Source organism: Pseudophryne corroboree, chromosome 4 (assembly GCF_028390025.1).
Source record: "Pseudophryne corroboree isolate aPseCor3 chromosome 4, aPseCor3.hap2, whole genome shotgun sequence".
NCBI lineage: Eukaryota > Metazoa > Chordata > Amphibia > Anura > Myobatrachidae > Pseudophryne > Pseudophryne corroboree.
Genome location: NC_086447.1, coordinates 323,441,119 through 323,457,636, shown reverse-complemented (window position 1 = coordinate 323,457,636; position 16,518 = coordinate 323,441,119). Strand labels below are relative to the sequence as shown.

The 16,518-nt window shown below is 47.4% G+C and overlaps 1 protein-coding gene across 1 annotated transcript in view; it reads right to left on the bottom strand.

The window, feature by feature from the left end:
* The window catches only part of RFC4 (replication factor C subunit 4), a 138,853-nt gene extending 124,183 nt beyond the window's left edge, over positions 1-14,670 (bottom strand). Inside the window, exons 1-3 of the mRNA XM_063916350.1 lie at positions 14,498-14,670; positions 13,915-14,046; positions 1,639-1,717 (exon numbers count right to left, since the gene is read on the bottom strand). Coding sequence (XP_063772420.1) covers positions 1,639-1,717; positions 13,915-14,036 — 201 coding nt within the window. The 5' untranslated portion in view covers positions 14,037-14,046; positions 14,498-14,670. The remainder of the gene's footprint in view (positions 1-1,638; positions 1,718-13,914; positions 14,047-14,497) is intronic.
* Between the last annotated feature and the right edge of the window lie 1,848 nt (positions 14,671-16,518).

Below are 16,518 nucleotides of genomic sequence, written 5' to 3'. Positions count from 1 at the left end.
AGCTGACACTGTCACGTAATTCCTTCCAACAGTTCATCCACTCAGGTGTCGACTCCCTAGGGGGTGACATCACTATTACAGGCAATCTGCTCCGTCTCCACATCATTTTTCTCCTCATACATGTCGACACAAACGTACCGACACACAGCACACACACAGGGAATGCTCTGATAGAGGACAGGACCCCACTAGCCCTTTGGGGAGACAGAGGGAGAGTTTGCCAGCACACACCAGAGCGCTATATATATATATACACAGGGATAACCTTATATAAGTGTTTTTCCCCTTATAGCTGCTGTATTTTTAATACTGCGCGTAATTAGTGCCCCCCTCTCTTTTTTAACCCTTTCTGTAGTGTAGTGACTGCAGGGGAGAGCCAGGGAGCTTCCCTCCAACGGAGCTGTGAGGGAAAATGGCGCCAGTGTGCTGAGGAGATAGGCTCCGCCCCCTTCTCGGCGGCCTTATCTCCCGTTTTTCCATGTATTCTGGCAGGGGTTAAATTCATCCATATAGCCCAGGAGCTATATGTGATGCATTTTTTTGCCATCCAAGGTGTTTTTATTGCGTCTCAGGGCGCCCCCCCCCCAGCGCCCTGCACCCTCAGTGACCGGAGTGTGAAGTGTGCTGAGAGCAATGGCGCACAGCTGCAGTGCTGTGCGCTACCTTGTTGAAGACAGGACGTCTTCTGCCGCCGATTTTCCGGACCTCTTCTGTCTTCTGGCTCTGTAAGGGGGCCGGCGGCGCGGCTCTGGGACCTATCCATGGCTGGGCCTGTGATCGGTCCCTCTGGAGCTAATGTCCAGTAGCCTAAGAAGCCCAATCCACTCTGCACGCAGGTGAGTTCGCTTCTTCTCCCCTTAGTCCCTCGATGCAGTGAGCCTGTTGCCAGCAGGTCTCACTGAACATAAAAAAACCTAAAACTAAACTTTTCACTAAGCAGCTCAGGAGAGCCACCTAGTGTGCACCCTTCTCGTTCGGGCACAAAAATCTAACTGAGGCTTGGAGGAGGGTCATAGGGGGAGGAGCCAGTGCACACCAGGTAGTTCTAAAGCTTTACTTTTGTGCCCAGTCTCCTGCGGAGCCGCCATTCCCCATGGTCCTTACGGAGTCCCCAGCATCCACTTAGGACGTTAGAGAAAAACTTTATCCTTAAGAAGCTCTGTAGAGCTCCCCTAGCTGTGACCGGCTCCTCCGGGCACATTTTCTAAACTGAGTCTGGTAGGAGGGGCATAGAGGGAGGAGCCAGCCCACACACTTAAACTCTTAAAGTGTCAATGGCTCCTGTTGGACCGGTCTATACCCCCATGGTACTAATGTGGAGCCCAGCATCCTCTAGGACGTAAGAGAAAAACTATTAAAATAAATTTGCACCTCTAGTTTTGCTGTTATTTTGATAACATTTTTACTGGTGTTGTTGAAATGTGAGACAAGAGCTAGACTAGTCGGAATATAAAGACGGTCTGAAGACTGGTCTAAGCAGTATTTCAAAGGGTTCCTCATTCTGTCATCCAATTTTTACTCGCAAATGCAATCTACAGTCAAGCAGGGAACAAATCATGTTCCAATAGATGATGTGCACATTTACATTCTCAAGCCATTTGAAAACATGTTTAATTGTATTGTTTTTTTCTTACTCACATCTGCGCCTTCCAGTGACTTTTTCAGCACAGCCACCACCTCATCTTGGAAAGCAACTTCATCCACACATTTGGGTCGGCTACAGGGAAATCACAGCTTGTTAATGTTTGATGCAAACAGGAGAGAAATATATGCCATGCAATGAAACATGAGTAGCTAGCCAGCTGTTACCCAGCAGCACGCAAAGCAGCTGGACACCAAAAGGATATGGATGGTGTCATTTGGTCTTATATAGCTATAGGTTAGAAAAATGGTTCTTTCTGTATAAAAAACAAACTTATTTACGGTATGAGTTTAATTTGACGATTGTCGGGATCCCGGCGGTCAGGATACAGATGTCGGAATCCCGACTGACAAAAAACGTAATCCCGGCGCAACAGGACTATTCCAACTCATGGGTGTCCATGACACCCATAGAGTGGGAATAGATCCTGTGGTGAGTGCAGCGAGCAACCAAGGGGACTCTTTACGCTCGCCCCGCTGCCAGCATTCGGGCGTGTGGGATGCCGCTGTCAACATATTGACAGCCAGCATCCGTCCACCGGTAAATCATACTGAACCCCTATTTACAATGCTTGGTTTAACACACGCTCTTAGTAAAGCCGCGCACACAAAGTGCAATGCGGCTTTAGCCCGACAGACTATTCGACGGGGCCGGCCGATGTAGTCAATGTTGGGCTGCTTGCACAGTCTATTTTTGCTTGCGATGCCACGCATCGGCATCGCAAGCTGTGTACACATGGTGCAATATGCACTAACACTAACTAACACTTAAGTGCATATCGCACTGTGTGTACACACTTTTAGTGTATCTAACTTTACTAGTATGGAGAACAATCTCTCTACATCTATCGATTATGTAAAAGACAAAAACTAAAAACACACAACAGATGTAGTTTGGTTACATAGTTACAAAATAGTTTCTGATGTGTCCGCACATTGTTTATAAATGTAGAGAAAGCAGAACAGATCAGCACCAAGTTAACCGTACTAATAAACACAATTCACATTTACACTTCATTGAGTGAAACAATGAGTTGCTCAACCAGAATAATTCTGACTGCAGCCACAACTTTCATTTCAGTAAACCCACGATTTCATATGTTCCTATATAATTAAACAACTATTTTTTTTTCAGTACACGTAAAAGTGCTCTGAGTTGGTTTTCTAGAGTGACCTAAGAGTGCCCCCGAATGGACAATTGCATATATTACACTGCATTATATAATACACTGACATACTGTACTACTTGTAGGTACAGAGGTTTATTGCAGGCATATATATACATAGGTTACAGAGAATGCATGTTTGATAAATCTGCACTGATCATCTACAAATTATATTACAATCTAACAATTTTCATGAGGTTTGCCTAACATGCCACATACACTGTTATACCTTACAATTGTATTGCCTCCCCAATGCTGCCGATTCAATTGTTTTGGCCATCTGTTTTTGCAATCTAAACAGGACTGTTTAGATGCTCAAACAATTGTCGCAATTCAGTTGTTGGTGTTTGGGTGCACATGCATGTTGCACCCAAACAGATAGGATTTATCTGCGTAAAATGTCTAAACCCGTCTAAAGTCCTGCTTTGAGTGTCCAACCTCCCGTTCAGACGCTCAAAGTAGAGACTTAATGCACATTTCCTCTTGCAAAAGGCTGTGAAAAGAAATGTCATTCCCGCGGCTACCGGGCATTTAAACAAAGCACCAATTGAATGGCTCCATTTTGCGTAAAACAATTGAATCGGCTTCACTGTGTCTTGGGATATAGGGGGTTATTCTGACCCGATCGCACGCTGCATTTGGTCGCAGCGGTGCGATCGTGTCAGAACGGCGCATGCAGGATGGCTGAAGGCCGTTGTTGACTAGCAATCGCCTCTGCCTGATTGACAGGCAAAGGCGGTCGCTGGGTGGGAAGGGGCGGCACGGCGGCGTTTGGCCGCCGTTTTGGGGGCGCGGTCCGTCCAAGCAGGCGTGGCCGGACCGTGCGGGCCGCAGCGGCTGCGTGACGTCACACGCAGCCGCTTCGACCCAGGGCAGCGAGTAACTCTTCAAGTAGAAAAGCATCGTGTGTGTGTGTGTGTGTGTGTGTGTGTGTGTGTGTGTGTGTGTGTGTGTGTGTGTGTGTGTGTGGGGGGGGGGGAGGGGAGATAGGGGGCGGCCAGACATGCGGGGCGGACTAGCCTTGTGCTGGGCGTCCCCCCGCATGTCTGTGATCTTAGCTGTGCTACATTTAGCACAGCTACGATCAAGTCGGAATGACCCCCATAATTACCATCATCAACATGATGTGCTCTCCGGAACAGCACATTGCATTCTGCTGACATAAGATTAACTTGCACTCCACTGGTGTGCAATGGAAAACCTACGATGTAAGCAATACCATAACTGTACAACATGTTCGCAAGGGGAAAAAAATAAAAATCAAATACAATAATTTAGAACCGGCAAAAGCAGAAATGTTCTTTATATGAAAGTTATAGTACAGTTCAAGTTTAGTTGTACGATTTCAAAACACTGAATTCAGACAGCTTTGTCTGCTGTAGAAAAATTTCCAGAGTCCAATAAGATCATTGAACCATTTCACTATCTACTTTTGAGAGTACTGGACTGCTTGTCACCCACAAACAGAAATTCTTTAAAAAACTGAAGTAAGATGAAACTAAGGCAACAAGAAAAAAAATAAGAATTTACTTACCGATAATTCTATTTCTCGTAGTCCGTAGTGGATGCTGGGGACTCCGTAAGGACCATGGGGAATAGCGGCTCCGCAGGAGACTGGGCACAAAAGAAAAGCTTTAGAACTACCTGGTGTGCACTGGCTCCTCCCCCTATGTCCCTCATCCAAGCCTCAGTTAGGATACTGTGCCCGGACGAGCGTACACAATAAGGAAGGATTTTGAATCCCGGGTAAGACTCATACCAGCCACACCAATCACACCGTACAACTCGTGATCTAAACCCAGTTAACAGCATGATAACAGAGGAGCCTCTAGAAAAGATGGCTCACTACAGCAATAACCCGATTTTTTGGTAACAATAACTATGTACCAGTATTGCAGACAATCCGCACTTGGGATGGGCGCCCAGCATCCACTACGGACTACGAGAAATAGAATTATCGGTAAGTAAATTCTTATTTTCTCTAACGTCCTAAGTGGATGCTGGGGACTCCGTAAGGACCATGGGGATTATACCAAAGCTCCCAAACGGGCGGGAGAGTGCGGATGACTCTGCAGCACCAAATGAGAGAACTCCAGGTCCTCCTCAGCCAGGGTATCAATTTTGTAGAATTTTACAAACGTATTTGCTCCTGACCAAGTAGCTGCTCGGCAAAGTTGTAAAGCCGAGACCCCTCGGGCAGCCGCCCAAGATGAGCCCATCTTCCTTGTGGAGTGGGCATTTACAGATTTTTGGCTGTGGCAGGCCTGCCACAGAATGTGCAAGCTGAATTGTACTACAAATCCAACGAGCAATAGTTTGCTTAGAAGCAGGAGCACCCAGCTTGTTGGGTGCATACAGGATAAACAGCGAGTCAGATTTTCTGAATCCAGCCGTCCTGGAAATATATATTTTCAGGGCCCTGACAACGTCTAGCAACTTGGAGTCCTCCAAGTCCCTAGTAGCCGCAGGCACCACAATAGGTTGGTTCAGGTGAAACGCTGAAACCACCTTAGGGAGAAACGGAGGACGAGTCCTCAATTCCGCCCTGTCCGAATGGAAAATCAGATAAGGGCTTTTACAGGATAAAGCCGCCAATTCTGACACGCGCCTGGCCCAGGCCAGGGCCAACAGCATGACCACTTTCCATGTGAGATATTTTAACTCCACAGATTTAAGTGGTTCAAACCAATGTGACTTTTTTGGAACCCAAAAACTACATTGAGATCCCAAGGTGCCACTGGAGGCACAAAAGGAGGCTGTATATGCAGTACCCCTTTTACAACGTCTGAACTTCAGGGACTGAAGCTAGTTCTTTTTGGAAGAAAATGGACAGGGCCGAAATTTGAACCTTAATGGACCCCAATTTCAGGCCCATAGACACTCCTGTTTGCAGGAAATGTAGGAATCGACCCAGTTGAATTTCCTCCGTCGGGCCTTACTGGCCTCGCACCACGCAACATATTTTCGCCAAATGCGGTGATAATGTTTTGCGGTTACATCCTTCCTGGCTTTGATCAGGATAGGGATGACTTCATCCGGAATGCCTTTTTTCCTTCAGGATCCGGCGTTCAACCGCCATGCCATCAAACGCAGTCGCGGTAAGTCTTGGAACAGACAGGGTTCTTGCTGGAGCAGGTCCCTTCTTAGAGGTAGAGGCCACGGATCCTCCGTGAGCATCTCTTGAAGTTCCGGTTACCAAGTCCTTCTTGGCCAATCCGGAGCCACGAATATAGTGCTTACTCCTCTCCATCTTATCAATCTCAGTACCTTGGGTATGAGAGGCAGATGAGGGAACACATACACTGACTGGTACACCCACGGTGTTACCAGAGCGTCTACAGCTATTGCCTGAGGGTCCCTTGACCTGGCGCAATACCTGTCGAGTTTTTCCCAACGGTTTATAATCATGTGGAAGACTTCTGGGTGAAGTCAACACTCTCCCGGGTGGAGGTCGTGTCTGCTGAGGAATTCTGCTTCCCAGTTGTCCACTCCCAGAATTGCTGACAGTGCTATCACATGATTTTCCGCCCAGCGAAGAATCCTTGCAGCTTCTGCCATTGCCCTCCTGCTTCTTGTGCCACCCTGTCTGTTTACGTGGGTGACTGCCGTGATGTTGTCCGACTGGATCAACACCGGCTGACCTTGAAGCAGAGGTCTTGCTAAGCTTAGAGCATTGTAAATGGCCCTTAGCTTCAGGATATTTATGTGAAGTGATGTCTCCAGGCTTGACCATAAGCCCTGGAAATTCCTTCCCTGTGTGACTGCTCCCCAGCCTCGCAGGCTGGCATCCGTGGTCACCAGGACCCAGTCCTGAATGCCGAATCTGCGGCCCTCTAGAAGATGAGCACTCTGCAACCACCACAGGAGGGACACCCTTGTTCTTGGTGACAGGGTTATCCGCTGATGCATCTGAAGATGCGACCCGGACCATTTGTCCAGCAGGTCCCACTGGAAAGTTCTTGCGTGGAATCTGCCGAATGGGATTGCTTCGTAGGAAGCCACCATTTTACCAGAACCCTTGTGCATTGATGCACTGAGACTTGGCTCGGTTTTAGGAGGTTCCTGACTAGCTCGGATAACTCCCTGGCTTTCTCCTCCGGGAGAAACACCTTTTTCTGGACTGTGTCCAGGATCATCCCTAGGAACAGAAGACGAGTCGTCGGAACCAGCTGCGATTTTGGAATATTGAGAATCCAATCGTGCTGCCGCAACACTACCTGAGATAGTGCTACACCGACCTCCAACTGTTCCCTGGATCTTACCCTTATCAGAGAATCGTCCAAGTAAGGGATAACTAAAATTCCCTTCCTTCGAAGGAATATCATTTCGGCCATTACCTTGGTAAAGACCCGGGGTGCCGTGGACCATCCATACGGCAGCGTCTGAACTGATAGTGACAGTTCTGTACCATAAACCTGAGGTACCCTTGGTGAGAAGGGTAAATTTGGACATGAAGGTAAGCATCCTTGATGTCCCGAGACATCATGTAGTCCTTCTTCCAGGTTCGCAATCACTGCTCTGAGTGACTCAATCTTGAATTTGAACCTCTGTATGTAAGTGTTCAAAAATTTTAGATTTAGAATCGGTCTCACCGAGCCGTCCGGCTTCGGTACCACAACAGTGTGGAATAATACCCCGTTCCCTGTTGCAGGAGGGGTACCTTGATTATCACCTGCTGGGAATACAGCTTGTGAATGGCTTCCAAAACTGTCTCCCTGTCAGAAGGAGACATCGGTAAAGCCGACTTTAGGAAACGGCGAGGGGTTAACGTCTCGAATTCCAATTTGTACCCCTGAGATATCACCTGAAGGATCCAGGGGTCTACTTGCGAGTGAGCCCACTGCGCGCTGAAATTCATTGAGACGGGCCCCCCACCGTGCCTGATTCTGCTTGTAAAGCCCCAGCGTCATACTGAGGGCTTGGCAGAGGCGGGAGAGGGTTTCTGTTCCTGGGAACTGGCTGATTTCTGCAGCCTTTTTTCCTCTCCCTCTGTCACGGGGCAGAAATGAGGAACCTTTTGCCCGCTTGTCCACGAAAAGACTGCGCCTGATAATACGGCGTCTTCTCATGTTGAGAGGCGACCTGGGGTACAAACGTGGATTTCCCAGCTGTTGCCGTGGCCACCAGGTCTGAAAGACCGACCCCAATAACTCCTCCCCTTAATAAGGCAATACTTCCAAATGCCGTTTGAAATCCACATCACCTGACCACTGTCGTGTCCATAACCCTCTACTGGTAGAAATGGACAACGCACTTAGACTTGATGCCAGTCGGCAAATATTCCGCTGTGCATCACGCATATATAGAAATGCATCTTTTAAATGCTCTATAGGCAAAAATATACTGTCCCTATCTAGGGTATCAATATTTTCAGTCAGGGAATCCGACCACGCCAACCCAGCACTGCACATCCAGGCTGAGGCGATTGCTGGTCGCAGTATAACACCAGTATGTGTGTAAATAAATTTTAGGATACCCTCCTGCTTTCTATCAGCAGGATCCTTAAGGGCGGCCATCTCAGGAGAGGGTAGAGCCCTTACAAGCGTGTGAGCGCTTTATCCACCCTAGGGGGTGTTTCCCAACGCACCCTTACCTCTGGCGGGAAAGGATATAATGCCAATAACATTTTAGAAATTATCAGTTGTTATCGGGGGAAACCCACGCATCATCACACACCTCATTTAATTTCTCAGATTCAGGAAAACTACAGGTAGTTTTTCCTCACCGAACATAATACCCCTTTTTGGTGGTACTCGTATTATCAGAAATGTGTAAAACATTTTTCATTGCCTCAATCATGTAACGTGTGGCCCTACTGGAAGTCACATTTGTCTCTTCACCGTCGACACTGGAGTCAGTATCCGTGTCGGCGTCTATATCTGCCATCTGAGGTAACGGGCGCTTTAGAGCCCCTGGCGGCCTATGAGACGTCTGGACAGGCACAAGCTGAGTAGCCGGCTGTCTCATGTCAACCAATGTCTTTTATACAGAGTTGACACTGTCACGTAATTCCTTCCAACAGTTCATCCACTCAAGTGTCGACCCCCTAGGGGGTGACATCACTATTACAGGCAATCTGCTCCGTCTCCACATCATTTTTCTCCTCATACATGTCGACACAAACGTACCGACATACAGCACACACACACAGGGAATGCTCTGATAGAGGACAGGACCCCACTAGCCCTTTGGGGAGACAGAGGGAGAGTTTGCCAGCACACACCAGAGCGCTATATATATATACAGGGATAACCTTATACAAGTGTTTTTCCCCTTATAGCTGCTGTTTTATTTAATACTGCGCATAATTAGTGCCCCCCCTCTCTTTTTTAACCCTTTCTGTAGTGTAGTGACTGCAGGGGAGAGCCAGGGAGCTTCCCTCCAACGGAGCTGTGAGGGAAAATGGCGCCAGTGTGCTGAGGAGATAGGCTCCGCCCCCTTATCGGCGGCCTTATCTCCCGTTTTTCCATGTATTCTGGCAGGGGTTAAATGCATCCATATAGCCCAGGAGCTATATGTGATGCATTTTTTGCCATCCAAGGTGTTTTTATTGCGTCTCAGGGCGCCCCCCCCCAGCGCCCTGCACCCTCAGTGACCGGAGTGTGAAGTGTGCTGAGAGCAATGGCGCACAGCTGCAGTGCTGTGCGCTACCTTGTTGAAGACAGGACGTCTTCTGCCGCCGATTTTCCGGACCTCTTCTGTCTTCTGGCTCTGTAAGGGGGCCGGCGGCGCGGCTCTGGGACCCATCCATGGCTGGGCCTGTGATCGTCCCTCTGGAGCTAATGTCCAGTAGCCTAAGAAGCCCAATCCACTCTGCACGCAGGTGAGTTCGCTTCTTCTCCCCTTAGTCCCTCGATGCAGTGAGCCTGTTGCCAGCAGGTCTCACTGAAAATAAAAAACCTAAAACTAAACTTTTCACTAAGCAGCTCAGGAGAGCCACCTAGTGTGCACCCTTCTCGTTTGGGCACAAAATCTTAACTGAGGCTTGGAGGAGGGTCATAGGGGGAGGAGCCAGTGCACACCAGGTAGTTCTAAAGCTTTTCTTTTGTGCCCAGTCTCCTGCGGAGCCACTATTCCCCATGGTCCTTACGGAGTCCCCAGCATCCACTTAGGACGTTAGAGAAAAAACAAGACAGACTGTTGGCAACTTTACTTACTGGTCCTTTCGTAACAAGAGTGATAACTTATTTTTAACAAAACTGTTGCCTTTCCAAAAGAGGACAATCCATTTAAAAAAAGAAGTTCTTATAAGAGTTCTATGTTACCCTGTAGATCAGTGGTCAACAGCTATGCGCTCACATGATTAAGGTTACCCCCTGCCTTCGCAGCCTAGATGCATAGGCAGGCGGAGGGTTACCATCTTTTGGATCGCTGCAAGTGACATCATGCAGCCACTGTGGCCCACTCCCCAAATGGTCCAGACACAGCTGTGTTGTCCGGACCGCGCCCCCCAAATGGTGCGTCGACGCCCACAAAACTCAGAGTTAATGCCCCGTCACCACCCCCCGACAGGACTAAAGGGCCCCATACACTAGAGCGACCACATGTCGGAGGCGATCGCAGGCGATCACCCCGGCAGCCTCCCAGGCGGCAGGATCGGCCAAGATACATTGTATGCTGCCCTTTTGCATACGATATATCTTGGGCGATCCCAGCCATGCCCCCAGGTCGGACCTGATTGCATATGCAGCACATTCAATCTGGAGGATCCGATCCGATGCTCACAGGAAAATGCCCAATTTCATCCAATATATCAGGCCGAATGCCCGAAATCGGGCATTATCGCTCTAGGTGTATGGGGTCCTTTAGACTGAAATAGCAGTTTAATACCTTGCATATGTGCACACCACTGTACGCGTACAGGTGCTGAAATCATCTAATAGCGGTTTCAGCACATTAGCGTACCATGCTGAATCGGGGCCAACCTTCCTACTCCGCTTTTTTGAGGTACATCCCAGGCTCCTGACACCAACTCCATACTGTCAGGGACCTAACCCATTTGCCACTCAGGCCTAAGTGGTCCTCACTATAACTATTGTCACATATTATTCCAACCCAATGGAATGCAAGCTCTAACCGGCAGTGTCCTCCTACCTTATTTCCCACGTCTGTCCACTCATGTTTCTGTCATGTCTTGTGCTAAATTGGTTCTGTATGCTTACTTGATCATGCTGCATCCTTTCATCTGAATACACATAACTGTTATAGTAATGTCTGTTATCCATGTCTTCTGATGGATTTTTCTGCCTGCCGTGCAATTTGATTGAAATTGCATTCATTCATTTTTATTCAGACAATTTGAAACGGTCAGATGTCAAGTTTTAAACTTGTACAAACCTGTTACTTATGTGAAGGTACAGTAATGCTTTGTTCATAGACTTTGTACTTGCACTATGGTTAGCTGTTGCTTATAAGGGGTTACGTACGATAGTGTGAATGTGTGTGCGTGTACATTTGGTAGAGAAGATAGATTGTAAGCTCCACTGGGGCAGGGACCGATGTGAATGGCTAAATAATCTCTGTAAAGCTCTGCAGAATATATGTGTGCGCTATATAATTAACTGGTAATAAATAAATATCCCGGCAGCGGAATCCCGACGTTCACAATCCCAACAGGTTTTGGGAAGTATTGTAACCCTAATCCTAACCCACCCCTCCCGCAGCCTAACCCCAATACTTAAGATCACGATCTGTCAGGATACTGCTGCTGGGATTCTGACCGTCAGCATTCTGGGTGCCGGGATATTGACTACTTCCCATTTATATTTATATAATACCTATGTACAGCACTGCAGACACTGTGTAGCACCTGATAAATTATATATAATACTGTTATTTTGTTGAACAGGTGAATCTATATACACACACACCCCCACCCATAAAAAGTGTCAAAAACTGTATTCCAATATTGGCAGTTGGGCAAAGATTAGAATACAGTCGACATATCTTTGGAGAACACACTCCCTGGCAGCGTTGACCAATTTTGACACTGGGAGACTTTAAATCCAAATAATGTTGAGTTTTTAACATTGGGACTTGTTGGACAGAGCTACAACTTTGCACAGCCTATGTTCACTTAGAAACTAATATTGCAATATCAAGGAACATTCGGGTTCCCAGGTCAAAGATTTTCTAGATGTTATTTAGTGAGCTTTGTCAAAAATGTGGACTTGGGAAGAGAGTTTGTATTAAACAGATGAAATTGTTTAAGTCTAACACTAAGCGGCCGATACAAATGTTATTCCACGGACACCACTAAAGGGCGCCCAGCAGCAGCAATTCAATTGTTCTGCCGTTTGGGCGCCCAGTGGCCGCAGAGGACACATTTTTCTCGCAGCATCCTGAGGTGCGAGAAAAAAGAAAAGAAAAAAATTTATGTAAACTGGGCTCTTTGGGCATCCAAGCAGGGAGTTTAGATGGGTTTAGTCGTTTTAGATGACTAAACCCTGTCTGTTCTGGCACAACATGCGCAATGTGCATGGGCGCCCAAACACAATTGAATTGCAACAGTTGTTTGAGCATCTAGAAAGTTCAGTTTAGATGGGATTCTTAGACACCCAAAACAATTGAATTGGACACTTACAGGGATATTCAATTACCCTCACTTGCTGTCTGGTGTAATGTTTCGCCAGGTGTGGCTATCTAATTAGCCCTGATAAGCCGGCGCGTGCCGCGGCTTATCAGGGATGTTTCACCTGCAGGCGAAGCAAAATCCCAGATAACAGCCCCGTTTTCATCCGAAAATGGGGCTATTTCACCCGAAAACATACAGGTTTAACTGAACCTGTGCGTTTACGGTTGTAAATGCACTTTTTACTGCCCGAGCTAATCAAATAGTCCGACCGCAACAGCACAAGAAACATCGGGAAGGTATTACTCCAGATGTTTCTTCAGGGCAAATTGAATATCCCCATAAGTCTAAAAGAAAGGATGTTTTAGCAGGACGCCTCGCCCTGCTAAAACAGCCTGCCCAGTGCCATGCTGACCTCCGTTAGCGCTGGGCACAACCCCAAGTTGTGACATCTAAAGCTGGGCACACCCCCATTAGTGACATTAAAGGGGCTGCACTGCCCCCCAACAGTAAGAGCAGGACCACACCCCTTTTTGAATGCGCACAGCAATACTGTCCTCACACCACTGCGCCATCTTAGTGGGAACACTAATTATAGTACAATATTTAGTACAAAGCTCTTCTGCTTACAATGGCAGATCGGACAAACGACATACAAAGTAGAAAACTTTAAGTTATGCATTTACAGACTGAAAATTAGTGTATTTCACTGTATGAAACTCTAATTTGGGGAAAATGCAGTATCACAAAATCCTTGATAATTCTAAGGTGATGTTGCGGACAGATCCTTCGGGTATGAGCCCACAATACGAAAGACTGCGCAGGCGCAATTTGGTACAGCAAACTGCGAAGCGGGCAAGTCTGAATCAGACCCAAGATACAAATAGTATATCAATTTGTGATGGTTACTTGGGATCGACATTGGTTAACCTTCTACTTTGGGCAGGTCAATAAGATCAGCATTACAACTGGAAACATGCTGATAAAGCACAAGGTTACAGTTGTACTGGCGATCTGGTTAGGTTTAGGCACCACCGGGAGGATACAGTCTGCACAAAAGGGAGATTTAGTGGGTAGGGGGAAAAGTCTTGCCTCCCCACTGTAGGGATTTACACTATCAGGATGCCAGTGTTGGTATTCTGACCGCTGGCATCCCATCGTCCAGAATATCATACTGAATCCGCATGTGTGAGGACATGAGGCTGGAGATGTGAGGTACAGGGAACCAATGGAGTGACTGACAGAGGTTCAGCATGTCGGGAGTGGAAATTGAGGAGGGTGGCAAAGATTAGTTTAGAGAGCAGTTTACAAAAAAAACAAGGCAGGTACTGTACTATAACCCCCTCTCCCCTGCCATTACAGTCCAGGATTTAAGGTTTTATGCTTGAGCAAAGGTGAACATGGAAAATGCTTATTTTTTAGCAAACAACTTCCCAAAGACTATCTAGGCTAAATCTAAACATGAAGACTCACACACAAAAAAATAACTTCATTTACAACACTGAAAAGTAATTTTTAAAATGCAAAAAAAATTACTATTTTTCCACCCAAGGGACTGGTTTCTGCCTCTTGCTGTCACTGCCAGAACCGGCTGCTGGGGTCTTCTCCTTCCAGGGCTTGGTGCTGATGGAGGTGCCCCCTCTCAGGAAAGCCTGCATTCTCCTGCAGCTGCCAACACAGTGCACACAGTACATCACTCAGCTGTAATGTCTACTTACTGGCTAATAACACACACAGGCTCATACCAACATATGTACCAGCAGTCACGTATAAGCAATACTATATAACACACACACACCATAAGGATTTATGGGACTAGGCCCGGGCATGGGTCTTCAACCTGCGGCCCTCCAGCTGCTGTGGAACTACACATCCCAGCATGCCCTGCCTCAGTTTTAGCATACCTTAATAGCAAAACTGTGGCAGGGCATGCTGGGACATGTAGTTTAACAGCAGCTGGAGGGCCACAGGTTGAAGACCCATGGACTAGGGAGATGAAAGCCATGGCTTTTAGAATCTGTAAGCTTGTACAAAGTAAACAGATAAAAATGTATTTATGCTATTATCAGCCAGAGGGCACCAGCGGTCATTACTGCGGGCTCCCTACCCAGGCGCTCACCTGTCCCCCGGCTGCCGCGTACTACACTCTGCTGTCGGCTTTGTAATCCGCTCTGCAGCGCGCCAATGCAGCAGCCGTCAGCCACATCCGGGTTACAGGGAGGAGCTGCTGCCGACAGAGCGAGGGGCAGGGGATTCCTGTCATCATCATGTGACCGGGAAGGCGGGGGGAAGGAATGGGACTGGTAATGTTGGGGTCCCGGAGAAGTCAGTATCGAGAAGGTTGCGTCTAGATTCTCTTCGCGCTAAGGACCTTTCCCATAACCCCCTGGGTCCATGTCACAATCTATTTGGAATAGAAAAGTGTGGCGAGCACAACCGTATCGAGAAGTGACCTGTGTTCTGTCTTTATTCTTTATACATATCGATTGTTGGAGGCAGAGAACTTTCAACGATCAAGATGCCCGATGCAGAGAGGGTAGCATCTAGAAGATTGTGACATGGACCCAGGGGGTTATGGGAAAGGTCCTCTCCACGAAAGTAAGTTGTTTCTATATCAGAGTGGGAGAAAGGACCTTCTGACGTACCTAGGGGAGGAGACACATCACCAGGGGGAGGAGCTATACCCAAAAAGTACCCTCGCGGTCTCGCTTCGCTCGCCACGTTTCAGGCTCGGTGGCTTGCTCTGCTCCGCTTCGCTCGCCACCTGATTACTAAAGGTAATAGTTGGTGGCGTGGATAGTAGAGGAACTATCCCGCTGGCCTAGCTCCTCCCCCCTGTGTCGTGGCTCCTCTCCCTCGCGGAAAAGGTCCCTTAGGCCACTTGAATCTAGCATCAACCGTGTCACTTTCTCTTATAGTGCTGTGAGGATGGCCATTGGTAGGTTCTGGGCTGCCAAGAGAAATTCGGGGCCCCGGTACAATAACTTCCTGGGCCCCTCTGCCCCAGCAGGAGGGGGTGTAACCACAGCATGCTGAGGGCATGGCCACTCCTCTTTGGGGGAGTGTATACCACATCAGAAGCACCCACTCACAGGAGCATGAAAGCAGACTCATTTGTTTTAACGGGGAAGGCAACAGACGTATATACTTATTTGTACTTAATTAGTACTTTTATTTGTGTCTGGTTAGAATTTCCTTCTACAATGCAACTTTATTATTTATCACTGTCAAGACATAGACGGCTTATATCGTATATATTGTAACTTAAGCATTAACTACTACCGCTGACATGCTGCCTTTCCTGGAACCCATATCCTAACCTCGCCATGGTGCGCACAATAAACTCTGCAAAATCTATTTTCTTGGAGTGCGTATTTTATGGTTATGATTTAGGCGCAATCTACATGTGTAGCTGTGTGTCTTACCACGATCTTTCATCTAACTATGAACAGCGACTACTAGTATGAAGCAAACATTTTACAGTAGTTGGGTACGAATGTCAACAGTCATAATGTCAATGTTGACCATGTATATATTATTCATGTAGACAGTGATGAAATGATGACATGTTAAATTGTCAGAATTTTGTTCTGGTAGGCCAACCGTGACTTACCTTCCCCCTGGTGGCTCCACGTCTTCTGGGTCCCAGAGTTCATAGGACTGTCACTTCGGTGGTCCTCCAGTGTGCCGGTAAGTATATTTCTACTTACACTAATACCTATCCCTCCCTCTAGTGCCGCACCCCCTCCATAGCCTAAACCTAATTCCCCCTAGCAGCCTGACTTTTTGAATACATCCATTTTACAGACTATACTTGTGGCAGCAAGAAAGTGTTTATTACGATTATACCATGCATATTATTATGCATTTTATATAGTAGATAAAGTAAAAACCAATCAAATTGCCCAGATCAGTCACTCTGTGCCTTTGTGGCTAACGCTGGGCGTGGCTAGGAGCTCTCTTTGGGTTAGCAGCAGGTCTATCACACCCAGTCCACAGCTGATTGGGCGAGAAACGCCCTCCCACACAGGTTACATCCAATGGGAAGCTCTGTCCTTTGGCTGCTGTGTGTTCTCAAAGCAGGATTAACAGTGGGGCTGATGGAGCTCCAGCTCCACACCCCAAAATAGGCCCACTGCA